This window comes from Strix aluco, chromosome 15 (assembly GCF_031877795.1).
Source record: "Strix aluco isolate bStrAlu1 chromosome 15, bStrAlu1.hap1, whole genome shotgun sequence".
In the NCBI taxonomy this organism is placed as follows: domain Eukaryota; kingdom Metazoa; phylum Chordata; class Aves; order Strigiformes; family Strigidae; genus Strix; species Strix aluco.
The window spans coordinates 14,956,845-14,981,520 of NC_133945.1; the positions used below are offsets into that span (position 1 = coordinate 14,956,845).

Genomic DNA, 24,676 nt, shown 5'->3' on the forward strand with positions numbered 1-24,676 from the left:
AATAAACACTTCAAAAGCAGAATAAACCTCAAAACACGGGGCTGGAAGCAAGTAGGCCACCAGTGTGCTGCAGAAGGCAAAGAAAAGAAAATTTTGAGACATAGGGCAAATCCTAGTTTTAGAAGCAAGCATTAAATTAGCAAGCATTAACAGGTTTTTTTTTTTTTCTTTTTATTAACAGCATTTCCAATGTTTAAGGTCAATCATCAGCAAGTCCCACAGTTCAGAGGTCAGAACATCTGGTACTCCCTCAAGGCACATGGACATGTGCATTTCTTCCTCATACATTCTCTCAGAGCAGCAATACCTTTCTTGACATTCACCAGTTTAAAATAAAGATGTATTGAAAATGTACAATTTATTATAAGTCTTACAACAGTGTTTTTACCCCATATATTTCATCACAGCAATATAAAATTCAAGGTCATTAAGTAGAGAGCATGATAGTTTATTAGAGCTTCATTTCAAACTCTATACATACATGCTTTTTCAACATTCTTCATTTTTCTTATGATCTTGATAAATTTCCCTCAGAGATTAGAATGATCACCAAATGAAATTTTAATTATTCAGGCCCAAACTAATGCAAAATACCAACAAAAATAGCATAAAACCTTTAGCAAGTTTCTAAGAATGGTAGGGTTTGTAAGCTTACGTATTTAAATGTAAAGGGACTTGTATTTCAAGTACTGTAAAAGAGAAACATTGCCACTTACTGGCAGTACCAATGTCTCTGCAATATTTGTAGGCATTTATGTGCATCTTTCAAAAGCTCTATTAACCTTTATGCTATTTGTCAATAAAAAGCCCCATTAACATTTAAACTGTGTATGTCCAACTGTCTACTTCAAACAAGAATCAAAAGATGGCCTGTAAGAAACAGTTATTTATTACAGACTACATTATTGGGACTGTACATGTTGGAGATTTCAAAAAGCTCACATTTCTTAAAGTAAAAAAAAAAAAAAAGGTTAAAAAAAGTAAAAAAAAAATTCAATCATCAATTGGCAAAAAGGCTGCACATGGCCTGAGCAGGAGATGTGACAGCCACATGGGCGAACGGGTGTCACCAACAACACAGCGCAGCTCTGGAAAGAGTAGTACAACCAGCTGGAGCCACTTAAGGAATACTGGAGGACTAAAGGAATCACACTGTATATGAAACTGAAATTTAAACACTGCTTTTGTAGTGGGATCATCAGAACTTACCTGACTTTAACAACTAGCCTTACCTGACATTAACAATTTGTCTTCATCGGGCAAAAACTTGATTTTAATCAAAGATAACATAATCATTGGATGAGAACTGAAGTCACAGCTGTGCAGATGACTGACTATTCAATCAAGCTGTTGAACTGGAGTGCCAAAGACATAATTTACCAGTTCATATACGTTCCCCAAAACTTTGTTTCAAGGACCACTGATTTAGTAAAATTCCTATGTGCTGCTTTTGTAAAGTGGGTATTTCAAAAGGTAAGGAAAAATGATCCCAAAATCTAGAGACTGAAAGTGAAGTCAAGTAGTCAATTACCACTGCTTTTACAAATCATTAATGAAGACAGCATGACCTGTTCCACTGAAGAGAAAAAAAAAATAAAAATCATTAATTGTCTTCAAGTATGGGAGATGCACTCACAGTGACAAGAGGCATTCATTTCATCACTTTACAACAAGGAAATCTATAGACTCCATAGAAAATTTACAACCAAAATGGAGCTAGAGTGACAAACAGTGCTCATATAGCAACAACAAAAACATAAAGTCCGCAAATTCAACAAAAATATATTTTAGTGGCTTTGCTTCCTCAGGCTCCAGTTTGACAGAGCACCACTTCATGCAATCATCCTTCCATCTCACGTCCGTCTTGTCTTCTGTTTTTTTGTTTGTCTCTTTGCATCCTCTGAGCCACCTGTATCAGAACCTGTCTGTCCAAGACCACGTACTCCCTGCAGTCGAGTTGTCAGCTGTAGCAATAAGGGAATAAGCTGGGCAAAAATAAAGGGGAAGCAGCTTGTGGTTACAATGGTACGTAAGGTCTGAATGGTAACGTTCCTTAGACCCATGCATCCCCAAACAAACAGAATCTATTGTGTAAATGGCACATCTACAAAGATATCAGAAAATGGCAGGAAATCTTGGGAAGGAATCAAACCAAACTTCAAACTAAAATAACTGTCAGTAACTTTTTCTCCTGCAGTCATCTAGCCAAGAACAGCCGTTTGAGTCTTCAGTCTAGAAAATGACCACTATTTTGGAGGCACTCTCAGTGACGCTGTAGAATCCTGTGTTGTGTGCTGTCTTAACCATGTTTGAGAGGAAATTAAACTGCACAGACAAATTTCTTTTCTCTTACCAGCAAAACAGAAATCCAGTCATATCAGAGAAGACTAGAAGAGCATGGCTTGTTAATGGGGTTATATAGTCGGTAGTTATATTCCTCTTGAGAGCTTTTCACTAGGGAGGGTGTAAAGCTAAAGAGACCAGACTCAATGACTTGCAAGATTTTTTGCAGTCTGATTGTTCCTGAAGCCAATAAAACCATTATTTTCATTCCTATTATCACTGAGTCTGGTTATCTGAATTTGAATGATGCTGTATTGGTTGTTTTCCCAGAGCCATCAAATGAGAAGACAAAATTCAGAAGCAGCACAGGAACTCACCTTCACAGTAAGTTTTTTTAAAGGAAGGTAATTGTCAAAAAACTTGGCTACGTTGTGGTTTTTCTTAAAATGTGTTACATAAGGTGACTGCTGACTGCATCTCTGTCTGGATAGCAACCTCAACAAACCCTCACTTAATACAGTACAAAGTATTCATTGATAGGACAATAATATTTGGATAAGACAAAAAACCCCGTGACCTACCTTATCGTGGTTGTAACCAGCCAACAACAGAAGCAGCGTCAGTGGCAATGCGATGTAAGATCCTTGAGCAATATCTTGTTCAGGCAGCTTTCTCTGAAAACAGTGGGGACCATGGATTTTTTTTTTTTTTCAACAGTCATTTTGACTATGAAATCCCTCAGCTTTAAGCAATAGGATCAGGTGGCACATCTAGCCCTTCCCATCTCAATTCCTTCTAAGTGCTGCTCTAAGATTTACTTTATGTTCAACTTCAAAGCAGCCCCCTTGATCAGATTCATTAATCTGTTACCTTCTTCCAGGGGTTTGCTGGTTTTTAAATCTAATTCACTGATGGTCAGTCTCCACTTTACAGTAACCTGGTTCTTTGATTCACCTGTTACATGCTGTCCAAATCTCTATGAGCTCAATGATAATACTACAGCAACCATACTAGCACAAAATCTTTCAGGCACCTCTGCATCCTTCATTTATAACTGCCATTTCATCTTTCTCTCATGTTTCGCTGGCATCTGAACATGCAGTGATGCAGAAAAGAAACAGATCATTTAAGTATTACAGAACAAACACTTCACTAAATTGACTGCACTGTTCAGAAGTGCAAAAATACACTTCACTCTCTCAAGGCAGTTTTCCCCTGATGCTAGTTTGAAACCCCTCTGCTTTACCATCTTACCTCAGCTCCAATAACCGAAGCTCTCTTTTTGGCCTGGTGATACTTCCTTCATACGCACAGAAGTTTTTAAAGGAATTCTGACAACAATCCTCTCTTTCTCCTTCAGACTCCAGTTACTGCAACCTTTCAGTTAGTGTCACGGCCCCAACCCCTTCCTGAACTCCTTATCTGCCTCCCATAACATACCAGGTCATTACATACCTGCCTGATGCCTTAAATGTGGCCAAATCCAAATTCACCGTCACTTTAATGCCTCTCATAAAGCTCTATTTACATTAATAGAAAATTTGGCCAAGACCACAAAATACACACAGGCAATACTACCAGACATCACTCTCAAGGTGAACACTTGAGCATTTAAGTATTTTGTACTTACAGTGGGACTGAAGATCAGTGTAATGTGCTTATGATATCCAATAGCAGTGAACGAAACTTGAGGCAGGGTGTAGTCATACTGTGATTTAGACAACGTAGAATCCAGGAGCACCACATAATTCTGTGGGTGAAAAATACACTCAGTCTACAGCATCAGTAGCAGTCTGAGACAGAATCAGATTTAAAGGCAAAAGTCAGTTTAACAAGCTTCAAATCTGAGACACTGGTCACTCTAGCATGAATACAGTACTGCAGGCACACCAGAAATAACACTTCAGTGTCCTTAAGGAAAAAAAAAAAAAAAAGTTATCTAAACTAATTATTCAGCAATATTCTTACCTCTCCATCTCGGAGCAGCGGTGGAAAATGGAAAAATAGGGATAGGCCTAAATTGACTGTATGAATTGGGTTGTCAAGATTTTCACTTTTATAGAGCTTCACCTGTGAGGGAAAGAAGAAAGCACAAACCAAGTATTTCTGAGCCTGCACCACAATAGGTAATTTCAGACATCCCGCATATTAAGGGATAAAAGCACTTCAAAATTCATCATGTGTTTTATAAACAGAAAGTTGTCAAGTAAGAACACCTGGAATTGTTCTAATCTGCAACGTGAAAAATCACAGAAACATTCTTTTTACAGAACTTGAAATTAGGAACAACTGATGTCTGACATTTTCACATATCTAGTGTATTAGAAGTAGTCTGTGCTGTGCATCAACCAGAACTGAGTAATTCTTTTAAATAATCCCAGCAGTTTCACAGTAATTTCCAGCTGAGGGTTATTTCTATTTCTCCGATAGGCTCATTTTGCTTGATTTCAATTCCTGTACACTTCCTTAACAAGCTAGACATCCTCAAGCTATGGAATAGGCCTGAAGTCCTCAGCAAATAGTTTGCTCAGAAACCAGCGTAACTAAAAGGGTTGTATCACAGTCAAATAAGGCCGGGAGGGGCAGCGGCACCTCCTTACACGAGGCTGCCTGTACACACGAATGTTTATCAGTCACTGCACCTCCTCCAGAGGACACAGTAAGCAGTGATGATTTTTGTGGACCACCCTGAAGCAGCCTTCTAGCATCTATACCATTGTTTGTAAACCTCTGGATCAGATATTTGTGAAGACTTGGCTCTCCTTGCAGACACACCCCAACTAAATTCTCATTGATTCTGCCCAGTGCTACCATGGTTGCAGCTCAAATCACAGCTCGTCAAGCATTTCTAGCTGTTTCATCAAGCCCCTGCAACCAGAAGGGACAAGACTGAGGTCACAAAGCTGCTTATTTGTGTCTGTATCAAATCTTAGCACATCTTTCAAAGACAAAAATTTCTGCCTTGGAAGCAAAGGTGTTGATACGCACCCATCGACAGCTACGTGCATTACATGCAATGCAAGACCCAGCCTAATACGAAACAGGTACAGGCTTTGATAACTTCCATATAATCAAAATTTGACATCAGTTCCTATTTGCTTAGGCTGAACTGCAAGGATCTAAATTTCTCCAGAAAGATGGGAAGCTTGCTCAGGTGCTCTTCAGTAAGGTGATACATTTCCCCTTCACACCTGCTCTGAGCGTTGGAATCTTTGGATGTCTCCCAGAAAAACCAACAGCTTAGCAATGAGATCTCGGCAGGTGAGATGCATAACAGACTAGTCTGAAAGAAATCCAGGCACTGCATTTATATTTGTAGGTCACATTTCAAGAAGCTTTTAAAGCTGAGAAATGGTACTATAACTCCTACCACACTAACACCTCTTGCAGATACTTTCAGCATTTGCGTGCTAAGCCAAAAGGATCACAGGTGTTTAGCAAGTTCTCAGATCACAATGCAGTCTTTTGAATTTTGAAAATTTCAGCTTTACTATTCGTCTCATACTCTCTCTTCTAACTGTGCTTTCAAATTCATGTGTCCTATGGTATCGTTGCATTCACATGGTATCTTCTTCCTAGCAGACATCCATGTCAAAAATTCCACGTATTTCAGGAATTAATGCAGTTCTCTGGTACAGAGGACTCATTTCACCTGTGGTGTCTTGTCCTCCCTACAGACAGGGCATCCCTTATCAGGGAAGCAGACCCAGAAACATAAAGGCCAACCAGAGAAAGTATTTTAAACATACTCCCATGAAAAATGAAAACATTAAAGCAAAGCAGTCAGGAACACTGGAATCTTAATTCCATCTGGAATTCAAATTCACCTTCACTAAAGTATTAGTCATAATTTGAATTAAATGTGTGCTCTGGCTATGGAACAATTTCCAGTGACCCTGCAAAAAAAGCACTGGGAAACCAATGGCAAATACACTTGACAAAGATGAAAGGCTTGAACTTACACATAATGTGGAGAGATATTCGGAAGATGTAATTACATTTCCACTTAAATCAAATTGATTAATTTGCCGGAACGCTATAATATTAACGTCATCAATGTCTCTGTTCCCAACCTGCAATGTAAAACACAGTCATGTTTTTACTAACAGAGGAACAGTTAACAGAGGACAGTTAGCACAACACGAATATTGCTCAAAATTTTAAACAAAACCTGAATTTTGTTCTATACTAACCACATGGAAGCTTGAAGGCTTTCCGATTGCAAGTACTCTTCCTCCAGAATGCACAGGTTGCAATTACAGACTTGTGCATTAACAGCATAAGGCTGATGGCATTAAGTTAAACTAAAAATGGAAGAAGTATCAAAAGCACACATTATTTTGGAATAGGCTGAGTTATACACAGGACTGCCTGATATCTGAACACTGGTCTCGGTATTTTGCATCTGTGCTGATATACACATATTCCTATGCCAGCAAGTTTATACAGCTGATTAATGAGGAATGTGCTCATACCATAATATAACCTACTTCAAAAATACATAACTATATTCTTCAAAATTTTTAAAATAGAAAACATTTGTGTTTCTAAATCTGAACTCTGAAGAGAGTAAGGAAAGACATTTACTCAAACAATAACTACAGTAGCAGACAGGTTACCATTAGGCCAGGTGCCATACCAACAGTCTGGTGCCACTGAGGCTGTACTTTTTTCCTGCAGGTGTCTTTCGAATGCTTCTCTCTCCTGGAGAAAATGGCAGGCTGGCCAGGATACTATTAGTAAAAGCTACTGCATACAGCTGTCATTTGCAGCACATAACCTTCATATGATTTTCTGAAATTTGGGTTGTCATCCTCTTCCCGTTCCCAACCAGCAAGCACTCTTAGCAAGACGATGCTAAGGACTTGAAAGATTTCTGCCCTTCTGTTTTGCTGCAAAGGAGAGCACCCTGGTCTGGCGGGTGTCTGAGCTCAAACAGTGACCATCTCCCACTGAAAGTTCTGGACAACTAACAAAGGCTAATTAACCTTTGCTGGATGTCAAGAGATAAATGTGAGGCAGCTAATCTGAATCTGTAAGGATGGAGGAATATTTAACAAGATTTCATCAGTTTTCAATTCAAGGTTATTATTACATTTTATAAAGATTTGCTAGTTTGAATGACAATGTCACCTACATCGAGACTGCAGGATTTGGACCAAATACAGCATAACAAAATCTATCAGTCAACAACTAAATATAAAGATAGGATAATATGACAATCTATGACATCCTCAAGTTGCTACTGCTTTGTTCCACATTATAAAGAAATGCTGAAAGGTATTCTATACATTTACGCTCTCCTTTCTTGATGTATAGCTCTTGTGATTGTGAAAGAATCCTTTTCACTTGTTTACTGTTTGGGCTTTATCTTACTTCAATTTTAAGCTATGGTGCTGACACATAATATGGGGCCTGTATTTAGGGAGCTAACTTGCTGAAAGCCAGTTGTCTAACAGAATGTATTGAACTACATTGCTGCTGATAGAACAGACATAATGCCTAGACAGATGCATTTCATATTTAAGTGATACTACAAAAAAAAAAAAATTACCTCAATTGCCCGATGCTGTGGTAAAGCTCTTTCAATGTGATCATTGCCTTCAGCTTTGAGTTGGACATGATACACACAACCAGGCTAAAAGCAACATTCAGATGATAAATCCCACCACTGAATAATACATACTTTAATTTTAGAAAACAGTAAGAGAATTTTTTAACATTCCATTTAAGATACACCACCCAAATCAATCTAACTCTATTCAGTTAAAATTTTCCTTATCCCAAACAGAAAATTTAACTCAATAACACTATTAGGGCTGTCTACTGCCAGCAAATACAAAAGGGTTATCACAGAACTTTCACTAGTTCATTATAGTATTAAAAGAAATCATCTGCTGTGTTTTAGCTAGAAAGAAAATACATTAAACAGGATTAAAACCTGATCAAATAACTGCTTTCTACTTCAGCAAATTGCTTATCCCATACATAGTGGTCCCATATATTCAGCTCCCATGGTTCCTGCAGAACAGCTCACTTCACATACACGCTGTACAGCCAACATCATACATGTACCCCATTTCCTGCTAAAAACAGGCTGTCACAGCATTTTCACAAGAGAAACTAAATGCTTCCCCAGATTCTTTTGCCTAAGAAAATTTCCTGTGTAACACCTGAACACTGCTCAACATCTGTTGGACACATTCAGTGCACTGACCAGGGGCTCGTGTCACGTCACGTGAACTGTTCCATGTTTGTGGAAGCCCATCACAGCATGCTGGCAGCAAGTTCCACAGACTTACGCTAAAAGTTTTTTCCCCCCTTTACTAGGATGAATGTTCACTACATGACAGTGTTTCCCAACACAGAGAGACTTAATGGAATCTGAACTAGAAATGTGATGGGAAAACAGAAACTGGTAGCTAATTAATAAAACACATTTTATTGCCCCATTCTCATGCTAACATAAACGACAGAGAGCATTCTAATCCTTACCAGAAGGCCACGTAACCTGAATTTGCCCTCTTCATCAGTTATCGTGTCTTCTCCATAGATGCTACAATCCTTCTGCCCCACAGCTTCTACGGAGACTCCTTGCTCAGGCTCTCCATTTAAAGAAGAAACTGTGCCGTAACAGCTAGAGGTATAAAGAGAAGCAATTGCTACAGATGTGCAGATACTCTTTCAATACATATATTAAAGACGTTTTATTGTTATAACTGATGGAAAAAGGACTTAATATATTTAGCATAACATGAAGAAGAAAAGGGGAATTTATAATATACTTGTAAAACTGTTCAAAGCATTAGAATTAGCTGCAGTTCAGAGCACAACTTCAGAAATTCAAGTTCCCTGACCTCCATGAACAGCAACACTTATCCCTGAGGGCAAGGAAAGAAAGCATCTTCAAGTCAGATACCTGAATTGGTCTACCATCCCCAGAATAGTCCTCTCCTCTCCCACTGGACACAGCACAAGCCAATTCCAGTACCACTGACACAATGCTTTCATAGCAGTGTTTCTCCTTACAGTCCTGCCATCTGGGCTTAGCTATACATCCACATGCATGAGAGAAGGCTAAAAACAGTACTTATACACAGCACAATAAAGTTAAACTGTGCCCTCAAAAGTACCCTCCAAACCTTCAGAACAGAGGGGTATCAGGAGAAAACACACATTTTGCTTAATGCATCCTGATACAGAGTATAGCATTTTGCATGGCATTTCAGCTCTACTGACCTGTAAGCTGTTCTATAACCAGTTATCCGAATTTTAAGATTTTGTCCTTCCTGCACTTCAATCATTTGTGAGGATGGTTCAAAGCGAAACTCTTTCATCATGGGTTTAAAATAATACTGCCCTGGGCTCTGCAAAGAGGCATAAAACAAGCTGTTTACTGATAGTGACACAAAAATTCACCAACTCCAAACAATTGTTTCTGCACGAGCTCCCTAAAGAGCTAAAGTTCTCTGTCCCAACTGTAGGTTAAACTGGTCAGAAAACATGAGCACTGAAAAACAGGGAGCACAGTGGACAATAAACGAAGGGAACTCCACCAGGTGATAAAGCCTGAAGAGGGAAAGGAAACTATAGCCCTATAACCTTACCACAAGACCTCAAGGACAGGAAAGTGACCCAGAGAGAAGGATGTCTGCAAGGAAACTATTCAGGCATGTCTACACACATGTACAGATCAATAATCTAATTAGATTTCTTCCCTCTACTCTCAAATAATCATCAACAAATTGGCTTGTTTCATGTTTACAGACTGCAAATTAGTAACTGAGATCAATCAACACAATCTACTACTACCTGTTGGGGAGAAGTCTCTTGCCAGGTTAGATTTAAAATCTTAGCAAGTGAAAGATGTGAAATGCTGTCCACTCTGAGGGACCCACCTCTCTCATTGTGGGTTACGATTTCAAAGAGACTATACATCCCCCTGCCACTGAAGAGAGCCAATAGCACCCCTATTTTGGAGGATAGAGTAACACAGCATAGCATGTCCAGCCACATTCAGAAGAATCAATTTCAACTTACCAGATTGGAAAAAGTCAGCATGCCATTATCCTGTGTAAGGAGGTTGGACCGAAACACCCCTCCACTGAGAGACAAGAGAACTCCAGCAAGAGCCTGGTCGTCCTCTGATTTGATCTATTTTTGAAAAAGCAATAGTTTTAAGTGTAAGCGAGGGTTGCTTTACGAAGAACAGTTCAATTCAGAAGCCCCTTGCATAGTGCACAGATGCACTGGCTCTGAGCACTTGGCTGTAAGCAGAAGAAAACTAGTCACATCCGCAGTGTATCCCCTCCTGCAGGACTGCAGGGCTACAGAGGTTTGTGCTCTCAACACCTGGGCAGTCACAGCCGCACACAGCGCATGCCACCTGAACAGGCATCCTCTATCACTTCAAGGACATGCTGGGGGCCAGAACAAAGCATCCCAAAGACAAGAACCAGGCACTAGTTGGACCAGACTGCATATGAAAAAAAATCACCTTGAGGGATAAAACTCATTAAGAGAAGGTGGTCCAAACTCTACAAAAGCAAATAAAGCCGGTCTTTTGGACTGCAGGCTCTAACTTTCACTCTATAAACCTTGCAAAGTATCTTCTGCATGGCAAGTCAAGATCTAGAACTAAGGTCATCCACTGAGATGTTTTCCTATGACAAAATTATCCCCAAATCTCACACCCATTGTGTTTGGGTGGGAGATGTGGGTTAACTCTTCTGCCTGTCTAGCTCTAGCTGCACACACTATTCATTCAGAACCCAAAGTGTTTAGAACATTACCTCAAATGTCACTCCAGCAAGAGCAAAAGCTTTGAAGTCCCCAACTGTTCCTTCCACTGCAGTCAAAACAAACCCTTCTTTCTGAGCAGTAACGGTATATTCCAAGTCACTGTGGAGTGGCCCAACACTTCAACAGAAAAGGAAAGAACAACTCATTTTTTAAGAAGTATTTGGATATCACATACACGTTGTCAAGTCACCATTGCACTTCAACTAAAGAATTCAAAAGATCAAAAAAAAAATCTGCTCATTACCTGTAAGCACCTTTGTCATCAGTGAAAACTGTGATGAGTGGGGAAGTTGCTCCCTTTTCACCAATGACAATCTCAACACCTTCCAATTCAGGATGAATTCGCCCTTCCAGAAATAAGCCTGCTTTTCCATGAATCTCTATCAGCTTTCCAGGACAACTCTCTTGGTCATTGCAAAGGGGATTTAAGACAAAGAAGAAAGTCAAAAATACATTCATCATTCTGTCTTACAGCAAGAGTTTAACTACTTCCAAAAAGTGATCAGTTGATGTTCTTTTACCTTAGAATACGAGATCAACCCACACAATTGTATGGCCTCTCAACACATCTTAAAACATCTGAACATTCCCAAAATCAGTAACTAAGTTTGAAAGCTATAAGCACATCTGCAGAACAAACATCCTGGATTTGCTAAGTGCTTTGAGGATTCATCAAGTTACATATACTGCAGTCACATGGAGAAGATGCCAAGAATATTCCCTTCTAGCTGATATTATACTGAACTTTGACACAATTTTTTGATATCAAATTCAGGTCAGCATGTGTAATGTTTAATGACATAAGGAAAATTTTATTTTCACCCCCTCCAATGTATTTAGAATGTGCAAAGAGGCACATAAGAAGTGGTACCTAATATTTTATAGTTATTTCCAAAAAAGTACATTCACTTAGGAACCTGAGGGCAAGAGGGGCACTGACTTAACAAGTAACATCAACTGACTGATGATAACCCTGAAAATTCTGAAGTTTATTTTTTGTGAATGTTTTTATTGCTGTAATTTACTACAAAAAAAACTTAATAAAACCCTGAATTTGGTAACAAATTCAATACACAAGCATTGCTTTTGCACAACTATTTTTCTAGACAAGAGTAATATGAGCAATTCTAAGAATCTGGTGTAATATCCAGAAATCTAGCCCTTCCTCTTGTGCTAGGTGGTCTTTCAGCACTTGGAAGCATATTCTTCTGATAAAAACTGTATTTGCACCCTCTACCAAACACCCATGCTTCCAAAATCTAGAGTGAAATTAGCCCAAAGAAATAGTTGCAACTGAAACTTTCCTAACATTACCTTTGAAGAGCTATTCGTACGTTCATCTATAAGGATACATTTCTGCCTTAAAAATCTACTCCATTCAAACTAGATTTTATTTATATTTACCTCCACTAACAACTGTTTCCACATAAGGTGGGTAGAAAAGCAGCTCTTTTGATGACGGTGTCACAGTAATTTTCTCTCCAGACCTGTAAAACACAAATAAGACACAATTAGAAGGAAATAGAATTAGCAGCTCTCATATAGAACAGAGTACTGCATATTGACCCAGGAATCCATCTAAATACCCCAAGGAAAAAGTATTAATAACCTAGTTTCCATTTAGCTGACAGTCAACAAGAACAGCTCTTTCCTCTGTGGAATACATCACTATTCTGTTTGGTGGAAACACCAGACAACAGTACAAAGAATACACCTTGTCCATTGGAACTTGATATTACCTTGCCCAGTATGAAAATTCATATAAGAATGGTCCATGGAGTTCCTCCACCATTTCTTGCACTGGTGGCTTTGTTCCTTCCTCCTCTTGACCCTTCTTTTCTCTCTCCTGTCGGCGGGTCTCAATTTCTGCAAGCTGCTGCTCCCTACGTAGCTCCTGTACAGATTTCAGGGGCCCTAAAACTAAGGCAGGTTCACTGTCAATGGATGACCTGAAAGCATGGAGGAGAAAACAAAATCTTCATCTGGAGGGATAAGAGCTTGTTATAGCTGTTAATTATTGCCTTTATACCATACCATACAAGTCCCAGGGTATTTTTTTTAAATCCATTCCTTTTTAATTCTGCTATTTATTCCAAGCATAAGTAAAACTTTTAACCTCCACATCAATCAGTTATTACTAGAAAGGCCCATTCCTAGGGACTACGGGTAACCTACCTGGCCTAGCAGGAAAGGACCTACTTGCAATTCTTACAAATTCTGCTCCATCATGCTATAACCATTCAAGAAGTTACGGCCCTGTTGCCTCCTGCTCCCCTTTGCCGTGCCTCAGCATCCCACTGCAGAGCCAGTGTCACATGCCTACATCTCAACGACTTTGCAGAGTCCAGCATCTTAGCTAGGTTTTGGTAAGTAGAGTCTTGATTTTGAATCAAGTACCAGACACCAACTCTGCTGCAGGGAAAATACACTCCCACGGAAGCACTGACAAGCCAGCAGGAGTGGTAAATTCTTAAGTCAAAGGACCAGTTTGCAAGAGTACCTTTAACAAAGCCCTAAACTAAAAGAGAAAGCCTGGAATTCCAAACCTGAAAATAAGCTTAATACAGAAAGGATGAGTTTTACAAAATAAACAAAAAGACAGGTAAGCTTACTTTTTTTTTCAGTACTAGGAACTTTCCCTCAGAACCTACCTCTCAGGAATAGAGTATACAAGGAGAAAATAACTCCTATCACAAATAAATACTTCCAATAGCTGACAATTCCCAGGAAAGGCTCCGAGTTCTAACCTCTCTGCCCTATACATTTGAACTATCCAGCTACCTTGTCACTGTCCACTGAACAGATTGCTAGAGAAGTTTAACCAAGTTCTTTAAATCTCCACAGAACAATGCATCTCGTTTCAATTTCCCTGATCTTACATCCTCACTTTCCTAGCAATGTCTTCTGGTCTCCAACCATCCTTTGTACCTTATCTTCTGTCTCTTCTACAATAGCCTGAAAAACTGTTGCAGAATATTGCAAAATTCTGTGAGGAATGAACTGAAATGATCACGATTCTTTTCCTACAACCACTTTAGATTATAGTTTTGTCTCCTGCTTCAGTCTTCACCTATATTCTGTCTTTTTTAACAGAAACAGATACTATTGCTCTATCACACTAAGTTTCATCAAGGTGTTAAATTCTTTCGCTTCAGTCCAGAGACAATGCAAAAATGTATCCAAATTTTTTTTTTTGTCTGAAACATATTAGAAATCTGTAGACACAGAGTCTCATGATATTCATAATAAATTACTACAGTCTCATTTTTCAAACATAACATGCCATCATCAAAAATTATTAAGAGTCAGCTTTATCTTTGGTTGGGGTTGTTTGGGGTTTTTTTGGTTAACTTTCAGTTAACAGGTCACTGCCATGGATCTGGTACACAAACACAGACTTGTAGAAACAACTGACTTGCTTTTAAATTCAGAGCTGTTCCTTTTACGTTGATGGCATTTCACAAATTGGACTTCGGTTCAGAAGCTTCAGGCAGGCTTGAACAGAGATAGTCTATGGCAACTGAGCTGCCTTCAAAGCACTTGCCAATAGTCTCAAAAAACCCAACCAGCCTAGAAGGTCAGTATAATATTCACCTCCTCACTAAGTTGTTTTTAAAATCCTAATGGCTCTCTCCTGTCTCAATGTTTCTTTTCCAGCTGCTGTAGTTGGCCAGTAGTTGCAGTTACAGGTTCATTAAACTCAGAGAACTCGAGGCAATGCTCCGCAGGTAATTTGTTCTCTGAAAAGATGTTTTCTACACTCAAAAAAGTTTGAGAACCCATAGTCTAGAACAAGAAGACATCAGCAGAGCATTAATAAAGCACTCATCATTATCAGACACTTCCAGACAGATCTGGCACCTCATACAATTAAAGCTGTTCACAAATCAGTGCTCCCTAGCGAGCTGTCTGTTCAGCTAAACATAAATTGGCGCATTAGTGTGCAATCACTCTGCATGGTTTTCCTTTTATAACCCTCTTCACACCAGTAACAATGCTCTAAAGCAGCAGATTCTCATTCTGAGGAAACAAAAAACAAAGAAATAGATGCCAGTGCTAAAGAGCTCAGACCTAACCTAAAACAGTAGCCTCTGAATTCTGAAATTTCAGTTCATTAAAGTGTATAAAAACTCAGAAAATTATTCCTTTTTACCTTGACACGCAAGCAGAAAGGGACTATATTGAAATGAAGTGCCAATGTTCAAAATGAGGGCTGCAAATTATTTATCTGTCTACAAAGAACTCAAAGCACATCTTAGCATAAAAACCTCTTGCAGTCTAGAGCTGGATGCCATCCCCTTATAAAGCAGCCACTGCAGTATTAAAACCAGAGTAAAACTTTATGAGAGAGATGTCTTTTTCTTCCGTTTTTTACAGCCCCAAGATCTCTTTGTTCTTACTTAATGGTAATAGTCACATCCATCAGTTTATCTGTTACAATTGTGCCAAGGACATGGTGTCGAACTGCAGTGAGCGTCAGTATACTAGGAGAGGACCTGTAAATCAAAGTAACAAAGAGATGAATTCAAGGTCCCCCTCCCGAAGAAAACAACCAAATCTTATTTAGCAGAGTTTGTGCTCCCATCCCTAAGTCTGACGTGCTTTTTAAAAAACAATACGCAAATTACACAGCAAAGCTGTAGTACTGAGATGACAGCATGTTGGAAAGAGAGTATTTTCCAGCTCTGAACCCTGAACCACTGCATGACACTGGCCAAATCAGTTCCTTCCTTTGTGCCTCCTGCTTTCTCTCAAGCTAAAGCTGATTTGATTGATTTCACATGTACAATCCCTTTATACACAGCAGGACGCTCAAAAGTTTGTCATATTAAATATAGTTCCCCAAGATGCCCCAAGTCTCATGGTGCTTTGCTGCCAAGAGTTTCTGCTTCATTCCATTCACTCACTTTGTGCTGGCTCTCATGTTTAGTGTATCTCTCTTTGAAGTACTCTTAATTCACTAACACAGCAGAAAAGAATCAGATTTAAATGCTGAATTTGTTTTCTGCCGTGATCATGAATTAGAAGTAGCCTGGGAGCAGAAATCCTCTTTGTAGATGGAAAGAGCCATGAAGCAGACTGCCAGACCATAACCTATAAATAACATGGCTGACTTAGGAAGATCAGCAGTGCTGACTTGTGATTAGGGTGAATATTTAGTCAGCTTGCAAAAACTGGGGTGAGCAGAATCTAATCACCACAGAGTCACAGCACTAGGGATGCACAACGGCGCTATACGCCTCTTAGTGAAATTACTGTCCTATCTTTTACATGTCACTGCTCACAAGTGATCAACAGTTTCCACTGAAATATCTCTGCTTTGTTACAAAGCAAAACGAGCATCGAACAGACAGAAGGCTGACAAAAATATCCATTTAAAGTAGCAAAAGCATCTTTAAAGCCTATCATTAGTTGACTGTTTTTTAAGACTAGAAAGGGCAAAAGAACACATCAGACACACTTTGCTAAAGCTTCCCTCTATTGGTTGGAGACAGTTACAGCAACACATCCTGAATTGCTGAAAGCAAGCAGCTGCAGCAGAAAGCAGCTTTATCAAAGCATACTGATAGGCATAAGATCAAACACAGATTTTGCTCTTACGTGTCATAAGTGTAATACTCATGTTCAAACTGGTGGCAGGAACGTGGGGTCACTTCATATACACCTGTAAACATTAATTCAGAGAATGATTTGCTGATAAAATTTCAACCTTACTGCGTTGGCTGAAGTCAAGATCACATGAGACCTGAGGTATAAACAATTACAAATTTGACTATACATCTACGGCCTTTCACATAGACACTTGTAAATTAATTCACCTCTCTTCAGTCATAGATCACTACTGGGAGCTGTGCACAGTTTCTAATGTACACTGATACAAAACACAATTAGGCATCACTACAGATGTCTATATTTACATAATTACAAACACAGCAAACCAAACAAGCCCAGAAGTAACCTATTATGGCCCCATAGCTGATACCCTTTGACTGATTATAGGACCACTGTATTATTGTATTGTGAATGAGACCACTGGCTCCAAGGATGAAATGTGCAAAGCTGAAAACTGAACCAAAACCAAATACATGTGTTAACTGTTTTGCTAAGGGGCCATAACAGAGAAGTAGCTCTGAAAACATTAAAAAGAGGAGAAAAAACAAAAATCTAATTTAAAAACATTCTTTTTTCTGTTATAGATAACCCTGTGGTACTTTTAACAGTTATCCCTTAAGAATCTTGTACTGAAATGAACCTTCTATTTGTCAGTCACATTATAATCAAAGATCAAAGACCTTCACTGGGTCCAAAACAAAAAAAGATATTTTACTTCTGGAATCTGTATTTCAGTAAAGATTAAATAGTAGGAGAATTCTAAAAACTCAGAACAGAGCACTTATCTACAGATGTAAATAAAACAATGCCTCTCAGAAACCACAACAAATTTTTTTTTTTTTAAATTCCCAGCAGTATTAGTTGACCAGTTCTTATTCATTTTTTAAGCTAACATTTTAGAGCTGTTACCTGGCTTTGAAAGACAGAATCTGTTAACTCCTTTGGAGAGGTTATAAACACCAACATTCTCTGGTCCATTTCCATCCTGATAAAATTCCTGTAAAGCCGCAACACAATTCACTATTAGTAACTACCAAACAACAAAATAAAAACAGTATTTGCCTAAAGATACATTAATGCTTCTCTTTTATAGCAGCTAACACCACAAGACCATTTTACCAAATCTAAGAGACAAATCTCAAACATCAATGTTCCTGTACTGTATGACTCCCTAGAGACACAAGAAAGTTTTGATTCCAAGCACAATCCAACCTACCTACACAAGTTGATCAAAAAAATACAAGAACGTTTGTTACCTACGTACCAGTGTAATTGCATGAGAAAGAGAACACCTCAGCATATATCCAGTCTGCCTGAATTCTACTCCTGAAACATCTTCCTCCATGACTTCCAACTCCAAAGACTTATTCTTCCAGCACCAATCTTCATGTATAATGCTTACTAGAATACACACCACAGAAAGCATTTTACTAATGTAAAACTGTGTGAATAAGGGCAGGTTTTGTGGTACAAAAAGCTTGTATCACCCTAACTTCCCTGACAATAATCTTCAAAGCTAGATATACAACAATGTCTGTAGTAACAGACCCGGCTCACAGCACTGCAGCATCACCAGGAATCCAGCCCATCTCGTAGCAGAAAGCTATTATAAAAAGGAATAATGAAGTCTGATCACCCTGGAAAGTTCTGCAGTGTGCACTACCATTGTGATAGTCAAAGAAGCCTAGAGGATATCAGAACCTAACTCGAATTTCACCCAGCAGAAAGGTTCTGACTCGTGTATAAAAGAGCAATCTGTGTATACCCCTTCTACACCTTTCCCTGGAAAACAATATATTTTCATAGTAGGGCAAGGCAGGCTGGCCAAAATGCGTATTGCTCTTAGGAGAGTTACTCTGGAAGCAGAACTAGGGTGTGCCCCTGTTCTTAGGCTTTGCACAAGTCAGTTGATGATAAAGTCCTCTGTCCTCACACCAGCATGTAGACCCTAAAACTTAGGGGACCAGTAACCTGTTAAGCTGACGAAAAGGGTTAAATTTACAAGATTAAGAAAACTCAGTGGACTGTATATAGTATTTTCCGAGATTCTCACAAGTTGCAGAACTAGTTCTATGTTGGGCATACTGTAAACGGTATCCGTAATAACAGAAACATACAGATTCAGTCACAAATTTAGCTACTAAGGCAACACTTGAAGCAGTTCCCCACAATCCTACCTTTGTATTTGCCAGGTAGCACATTTTCAAATGTGAAGGCCACTGAGTCCATGCTTCCAGAGAGCTGCAGGTTGCGTTTTTCACCCTGGCGGCTCACAGACTGTAATGTCACCACCAGATCACCACAAGCATCTGTGCAGAAAAGACAGCAGAAAATGAGACTACATTCTGGTTTGCCAGATTTGCCTCCAAAACTCCCACTCCAACCAAGCTTCATGTGTACCAACATTAAAACAATTACTCTCTTCCAGTAGAGAACGTTTCTAATTAAAACTCTTTATTTCTTAAGTACAGGTTTACCAATGCTTTTATGCATTCTTCAGGAAGCTTGAGACTGTTAATTGTATTCTTTTATCTAATGGCAACCAAATCCCTGCATCGACCTCACTCTGCAGAGACTACAGGGCCCAGTAAACACCTGAGAGACAGAATACAAAGTGCAGAGAGGATCTAGAGAGGAAAAATGAAGGGGTAAAAATTACAAAAGTTAAGCTCCAATCATCATTTGCTGAAATCAATAGGTAAAAGAAAAATACCAGCAGAACCTTAAGACTAAAGAGAACAGAGATTGCAAGCTTCTGTCAACAGCTTGAGCCTCTATCCTACAGGTTTTTACATGCACTCCTTTTTTTTTTTTTTTTTTAAAATGCCTTATTCACCTCCAGCACTTCCCTGATGGATATACAGTACCTCTAGTGTCAGCCAGGAGCATTTCCCTCTGGAACTTACCCACCTTCTGAGGAAGGCAAACAGGTCAGAATTCCTTCCTGAGGAAGGAATACTTGCTTATTCCTAGCAAGTATTAAAACCAGGTACATCACTTACTCCAGACTTTATTAAGGTACCTTATTAAGCTGTAAGGTCTCCCGAAAAAAAGAGCTGCTTTGTCTACGTGCTGAAGTTAAACTTACTTGTCTGCTGATGGGGCTAACCACAGCAAGCATCTTGATGTAAACAGTACTCATTCACACATGCAGTGCTGAAGTTCTCTGTTCCCATTTCCACCTCACTTTCAAAACTGGCTTACCTAAACAGGTGATCTTCCCCGAGACGGACGCCAAAAACTGAGAGAAGGTCACATCCATTACTGGTCTGTCTGTAACAGTAACAGGGAACATTTTGGGTTTCAAAGCCAACCCTGCTCTGGTCTCAGCCTCTGGAATAATTACCTGTAGAGTATATGACATCAAGACATCACCAGCTTTTAGATACCAGTCCAAATACACCCAACTCTGCTGAGTTCAATCCACTTATCAGAAATTAGAAAGTGGAAATTTACTGTAAACCCCAGGCAAAGTAAAACCAGCCTCCCAAACATGCTTTTCAAAATCGTGTATTAAAAATCCTCCAAAGAACTGCAATAAAACTGAGCTAAAATACTCCAAACAGCTCAGTTTCAAAAATCTGAGTGAATTTCACTTCAGGATGTAGTGCTGCTTCTACATCAGGCTATTTAGTTATCTATGAGGACAGTTAGAGGCCTTATAACCATGCACTTCCTTATCTTCCAGCCTGCACTATCTCCCACAATGCAGAAATCATGGTGGTTCTGCTACAGGTTCTGCTGTGACCCATAATCTCAGGAACCATTTAGGCACCAAGAAAGGTACACATTACAGTCTTACTCACAGGATAATATATTATGGTAAGAAGTGACCTAAGGGACATCACAACTAAGAGGAGAGAGAAATAGGAACTTTCAACCCCAACAGCCTGATCTGCTTTTAACATCTTATTCAGGGGAAAAAAAAAAAAAAAAAAAACAGAAATAACTGTAATTGTTTACATAGTGCAAACAGGAGAAAAGGACCAGGAAAATCTAAATTCAATTGCTCAAATTTTAGAAATTACATGTTTAAAATCTTCTAAAACCTCATGACAGTCCTACAGTGGAAAATGGAAACTCATTCTTACCTGAACATTGTATGTACCCGGTTTTGCCTTAAAACAAAATGCTCCATGAGAGTCAGTTTCTGTTGTAATCAGGGATGCTTTGTCCTTGTCTTGAGGCATCATGGTTACCTTGTATTTACTAATCTGTTTGACTGTGTCGGGGAAACGAGTTACTGAGATCTGTCCACACACACTGAATCTGTTAAATAAAAGCCAGTCATCACAATAAATATCTTGATTTGACAAAGCTCATTAAAAAATATTTGTGTTAAAACTTCCTTAGAAAGTAAACCTCACTATGTTGAGGTAATAACATGTGAATTGGAATGGATTTCTCCTGAAAGAGTGTTCATATCGAAGAGGTACTATAAGCACACACAGCGGAGCAAGTACAAACTCCTGTTCGATTAATGGGATCTTTTCTTTTACAATGAAATCACCATGATGTTATGTAATGTTTTTATTTGAAAGCAACTTGCTTCACTCTTCCCTGCCACCAACCCAATCACTTCAAGCTTTTTGCTTTTTTTATGGCTAGGCAAGCAATTGACTTTTAAATAGTTTCAAATGTTTTGTGTCAAAGACCTCAAGTATGGCAGGTAATTCACTGGAACACAACCCCAGTACACCCACCTTTGTGAAAACACAAGACAAGATGACAAATTACAAGCTGTTAAGTTTTACTTTTCATCTTCAACAGCACAACATATTTAGTGACTGAAAAAACTGTAACTGATCATTTAACAGCACACAGGGTTTTTTTCTAATGAGCTAGCTAAGCCTATATGAGCTACTTGCCATGTGCCTCAGTAAATTCCTAGTTTTCACTTCTCTGGAAGGCTGCCACTATTTCCTCCTCAGGAGAAGCTCCTGGACACAGAACCATGTCCCTTTTGTCTTCCTCAGCTCACACAGTATCTCCCACCACTGCACAGCCTTACACTCCCAAAATCATCCTGCCATCACCATCATACAGGCTTATGCCCAACAGTCAAAGAATCACAAACAAGAAAAAGATAATTCATATAAGACAACTACGACCTTGAGAGTGAGCAATAAAATGTAGAGGTTTGGTACAACACTGCACCAGACAGCTACATAACTCCACTCCGGCACAGAAGGAGAGTATCTGAAGTGCAGCATCTGTGCAGAAAGGACCTCTGTTGCTTTCTTGGTTCACATACTGTGGTAAAATTGCTCAATGTACCCATGTCTTAGCATCTTCATTTGCAAGGAAGAGGTCATTAAGAGAGTGCTCTAAACCTTAACTAGTATTGAGCAAAATACTGTGGACAAAACATTATCCTGCACTCATGCTGTCCTATTTACCTTGAATTTCTCTTAGCTTCTGACCACAGTACGCCAGTCATGGGAAAGGACAACCTGTTTTCAAGACCCTGTCCACGTCTCAAATTCCATTTTCATCAGTGACACCAGTACCTACCCTGTTGCAATGATGTTTGCCAGCTGAGGTGTATTTGGAGCAATCTTCACAGTAATAGTATCAAAGAACAGATGCTCTTTCCTAGCATGAATTGTGTATGTACCTGTTGTTATGTTCTCAAGGCGGAAAGAGCCATCAGCTTTTGTTTTTACTGTAACAAATAATGAGAATTAAAAAACAGAGCATGTGTTGACTCTCTATCCTTTTGCGTCAAAAGAGCCAGAGGGTGTGCACTGCTTTAGGCTATTTTAAATTTACATTGCACAACAAAGAAACAGTATTATGCTTTCTTACTAGACCAACCTTCATTTCTGTATTTCAAAGCACAATTTGGCTTATGGTTGAAAGAAAATAAGAAATTTTCAACAGCAAAACAAATGAACACCTAATACTCCCATCTAAGCCAGAAAATGAAAAATTAATCAACAGCGTGAAAACCACTTTAATATTTCAAATTAATTGCAACAAAAGTAGCATATTATCCTGAAGGGTTAATTCCATTGCAGACACTAGTCCTGTACGTGAGCTTAATAAAGGCTTTCCTGTAGTAACAAAGACCAAGACCACTGCATACCTTTAATCTGATTGTTCAGAGTCACAGTGGCATCAGCAACACCTTCTCCTTCAGGACCGTTCAACACCCTGCCTGTGACAGAGAAACCCATCACATGGAAAACAGGCTGAAATGGGAAAAAAGTTAACATTAATCTTTACTCAGTAAAAGCAAACACACAGCTATAGCAGTCAACACTGACTGTTTTACCCCTGCACGCATACAAACAAAATTTATTTCCAGCTTTAGGAAAAAAATGTACCAGGATAATCACAATGAAAGTACATATCAATCTCCAGGCATACTGCTCCCCTAAGTACAGGAACAGATTCTCAATTTATCTGCATGAGTACAGTTCAGAAGGCCCAAATCACAGATCATAATGCCATTACACAAGGCACTCTGTAAAATATACAAACCTACAGACCCTTCTCCAGAGATCTGACAATCTGAATGAGAAAATTTAAGCAACTTGAAAGATTATTGCCTGTTTGCAACATTCACATGAAAGTGAACATAGTAGACATCTCTCCCCCATTTTGTTTCCTCCTAGTAAAAGGAACTGAAGTGTAGAAATACAGCATGATGCTAGATACTGTCTTCTACCTGCTGTGCAAGAGGGTATGTGTAATAAATGACTTCAAACTTCTTACAAGGAAGTTCTTCCATAATACATCTGCTTTCTGCTAAAATCAGTTATACTTTCACAGGAATGAATGGCATAAAAAGACTATTTCCTCTGAATGCATTACCTCAATCTGTAAACTGTCATGCTCTACAAGGAAGTCCAATCTAGATGGTGCAACATCAAAGGTAATTCTCTCTCCCCTGTAGAATGGTATCTGAAAGAAGAAACATCGCTTTGACTCCTAAGAAGCTATGATGACAGAATTGTTTTCCTTTACCATTTCCCATGTCCTTATCACCATCAGACACCCCTATGAATGGTCAAATGGGCTGCAAACTTCCTGGTAAAAGTAACTCAGAGGGATGGAGACAAGAATAAAGGCAGTATTTCAAGACTGATGAAAAACATATGAGATTATCTGAAGAGACAGAAAAGTAACCCTCTACTCAGAATATAGCAAATGGATATGCAAGAGCTTACAAATAGGAGACTATATGATTGCTAGAATGGTTAAAGGAATGAAAGAATTTGAATCCCACTTCTAGAGCGTGCAGCCTGAGAGTGCAGGACTATCACTCTATGTGGTGCACAGACAATCATGCTCCCACACTATCCAGACATAATAAAGAGAATGGGCAAAAAAGAAAGCAGAGGACTTAAAGAACAAGAGGTGGCTGTAGCCAACTGAAACTTTCAGTCTGCCAGCAGCCTCTAGGTGTTGCTCTGGCCAATGTATTCAGGTAATTCAGAGCCTGATTTGCAAGTCCTTCCTCAGAAACCACACCAGAGCCCACCACAGCAACTTACTTCACTGTCATATACTTTAGCTTGGAGGTTCCTATTCCAATTATTTCATCCAATTCAAAATATTTCAACTATTTCTGTTTTAACAGCTACAAGATAACAACCCAATGGATAGACAAGCAATGAACTTTCCAGCTACTTACCACAGTGTATGCCCCACTTGGCAGAGAAAGAAAGCTGAAAGATCCATCTTCTTTTGATACAACATTGCACAAATAAGATAGAGACTCATCTCTTGACTGGAACCCATCCACAGGAGAAATATTGCAGCCCACAACATCCTGTGTCAGTAAATGCAATACAACTTTTTTCTCGTGGCAAAACAGAAAAAATAATTTCAGGGGGGATACAGAAAGGTTCAAAATACTATACTGTGAGTGAAGGATGGGAAATACAAAACCATTTGAGAGGCAAAGTCTGACAGCATGGCTTAAAACTCATGTACAGGTAGAAGAGATAAAAGCAGCCAATAATCAACT

General features: G+C 39.0%; 1 protein-coding gene across 4 annotated transcripts in view; it reads right to left on the minus strand.

Annotated features, from left to right (window-relative positions):
• Positions 1–432: 432 nt before the first annotated feature.
• The window catches only part of LOC141930541 (BOS complex subunit NOMO1), a 28,863-nt gene continuing 4,619 nt past the window's right edge, over positions 433–24,676 (minus strand). For 2 of the 4 annotated variants that reach the window (XM_074841528.1, XM_074841530.1), the window contains 24 exons: positions 24,341–24,478; positions 23,518–23,607; positions 22,787–22,892; positions 22,213–22,363; positions 20,790–20,967; positions 19,903–20,044; positions 18,876–19,007; positions 17,963–18,099; positions 17,608–17,695; positions 16,687–16,750; positions 15,486–15,581; positions 12,825–13,034; positions 12,490–12,572; positions 11,330–11,489; positions 11,076–11,202; positions 10,324–10,437; positions 9,523–9,650; positions 8,779–8,920; positions 7,838–7,921; positions 6,246–6,356; positions 4,252–4,353; positions 3,914–4,033; positions 2,865–2,957; positions 433–1,985 (listed from right to left, as the gene is read on the minus strand). In XM_074841528.1, coding sequence (XP_074697629.1) covers positions 1,854–1,985; positions 2,865–2,957; positions 3,914–4,033; positions 4,252–4,353; positions 6,246–6,356; positions 7,838–7,921; positions 8,779–8,920; positions 9,523–9,650; positions 10,324–10,437; positions 11,076–11,202; positions 11,330–11,489; positions 12,490–12,572; positions 12,825–13,034; positions 15,486–15,581; positions 16,687–16,750; positions 17,608–17,695; positions 17,963–18,099; positions 18,876–19,007; positions 19,903–20,044; positions 20,790–20,967; positions 22,213–22,363; positions 22,787–22,892; positions 23,518–23,607; positions 24,341–24,478 — 2,928 coding nt within the window. In that variant the 3' untranslated portion in view covers positions 433–1,853. The other 2 variants (XR_012625332.1, XM_074841529.1) reach the window with 2 other exon arrangements.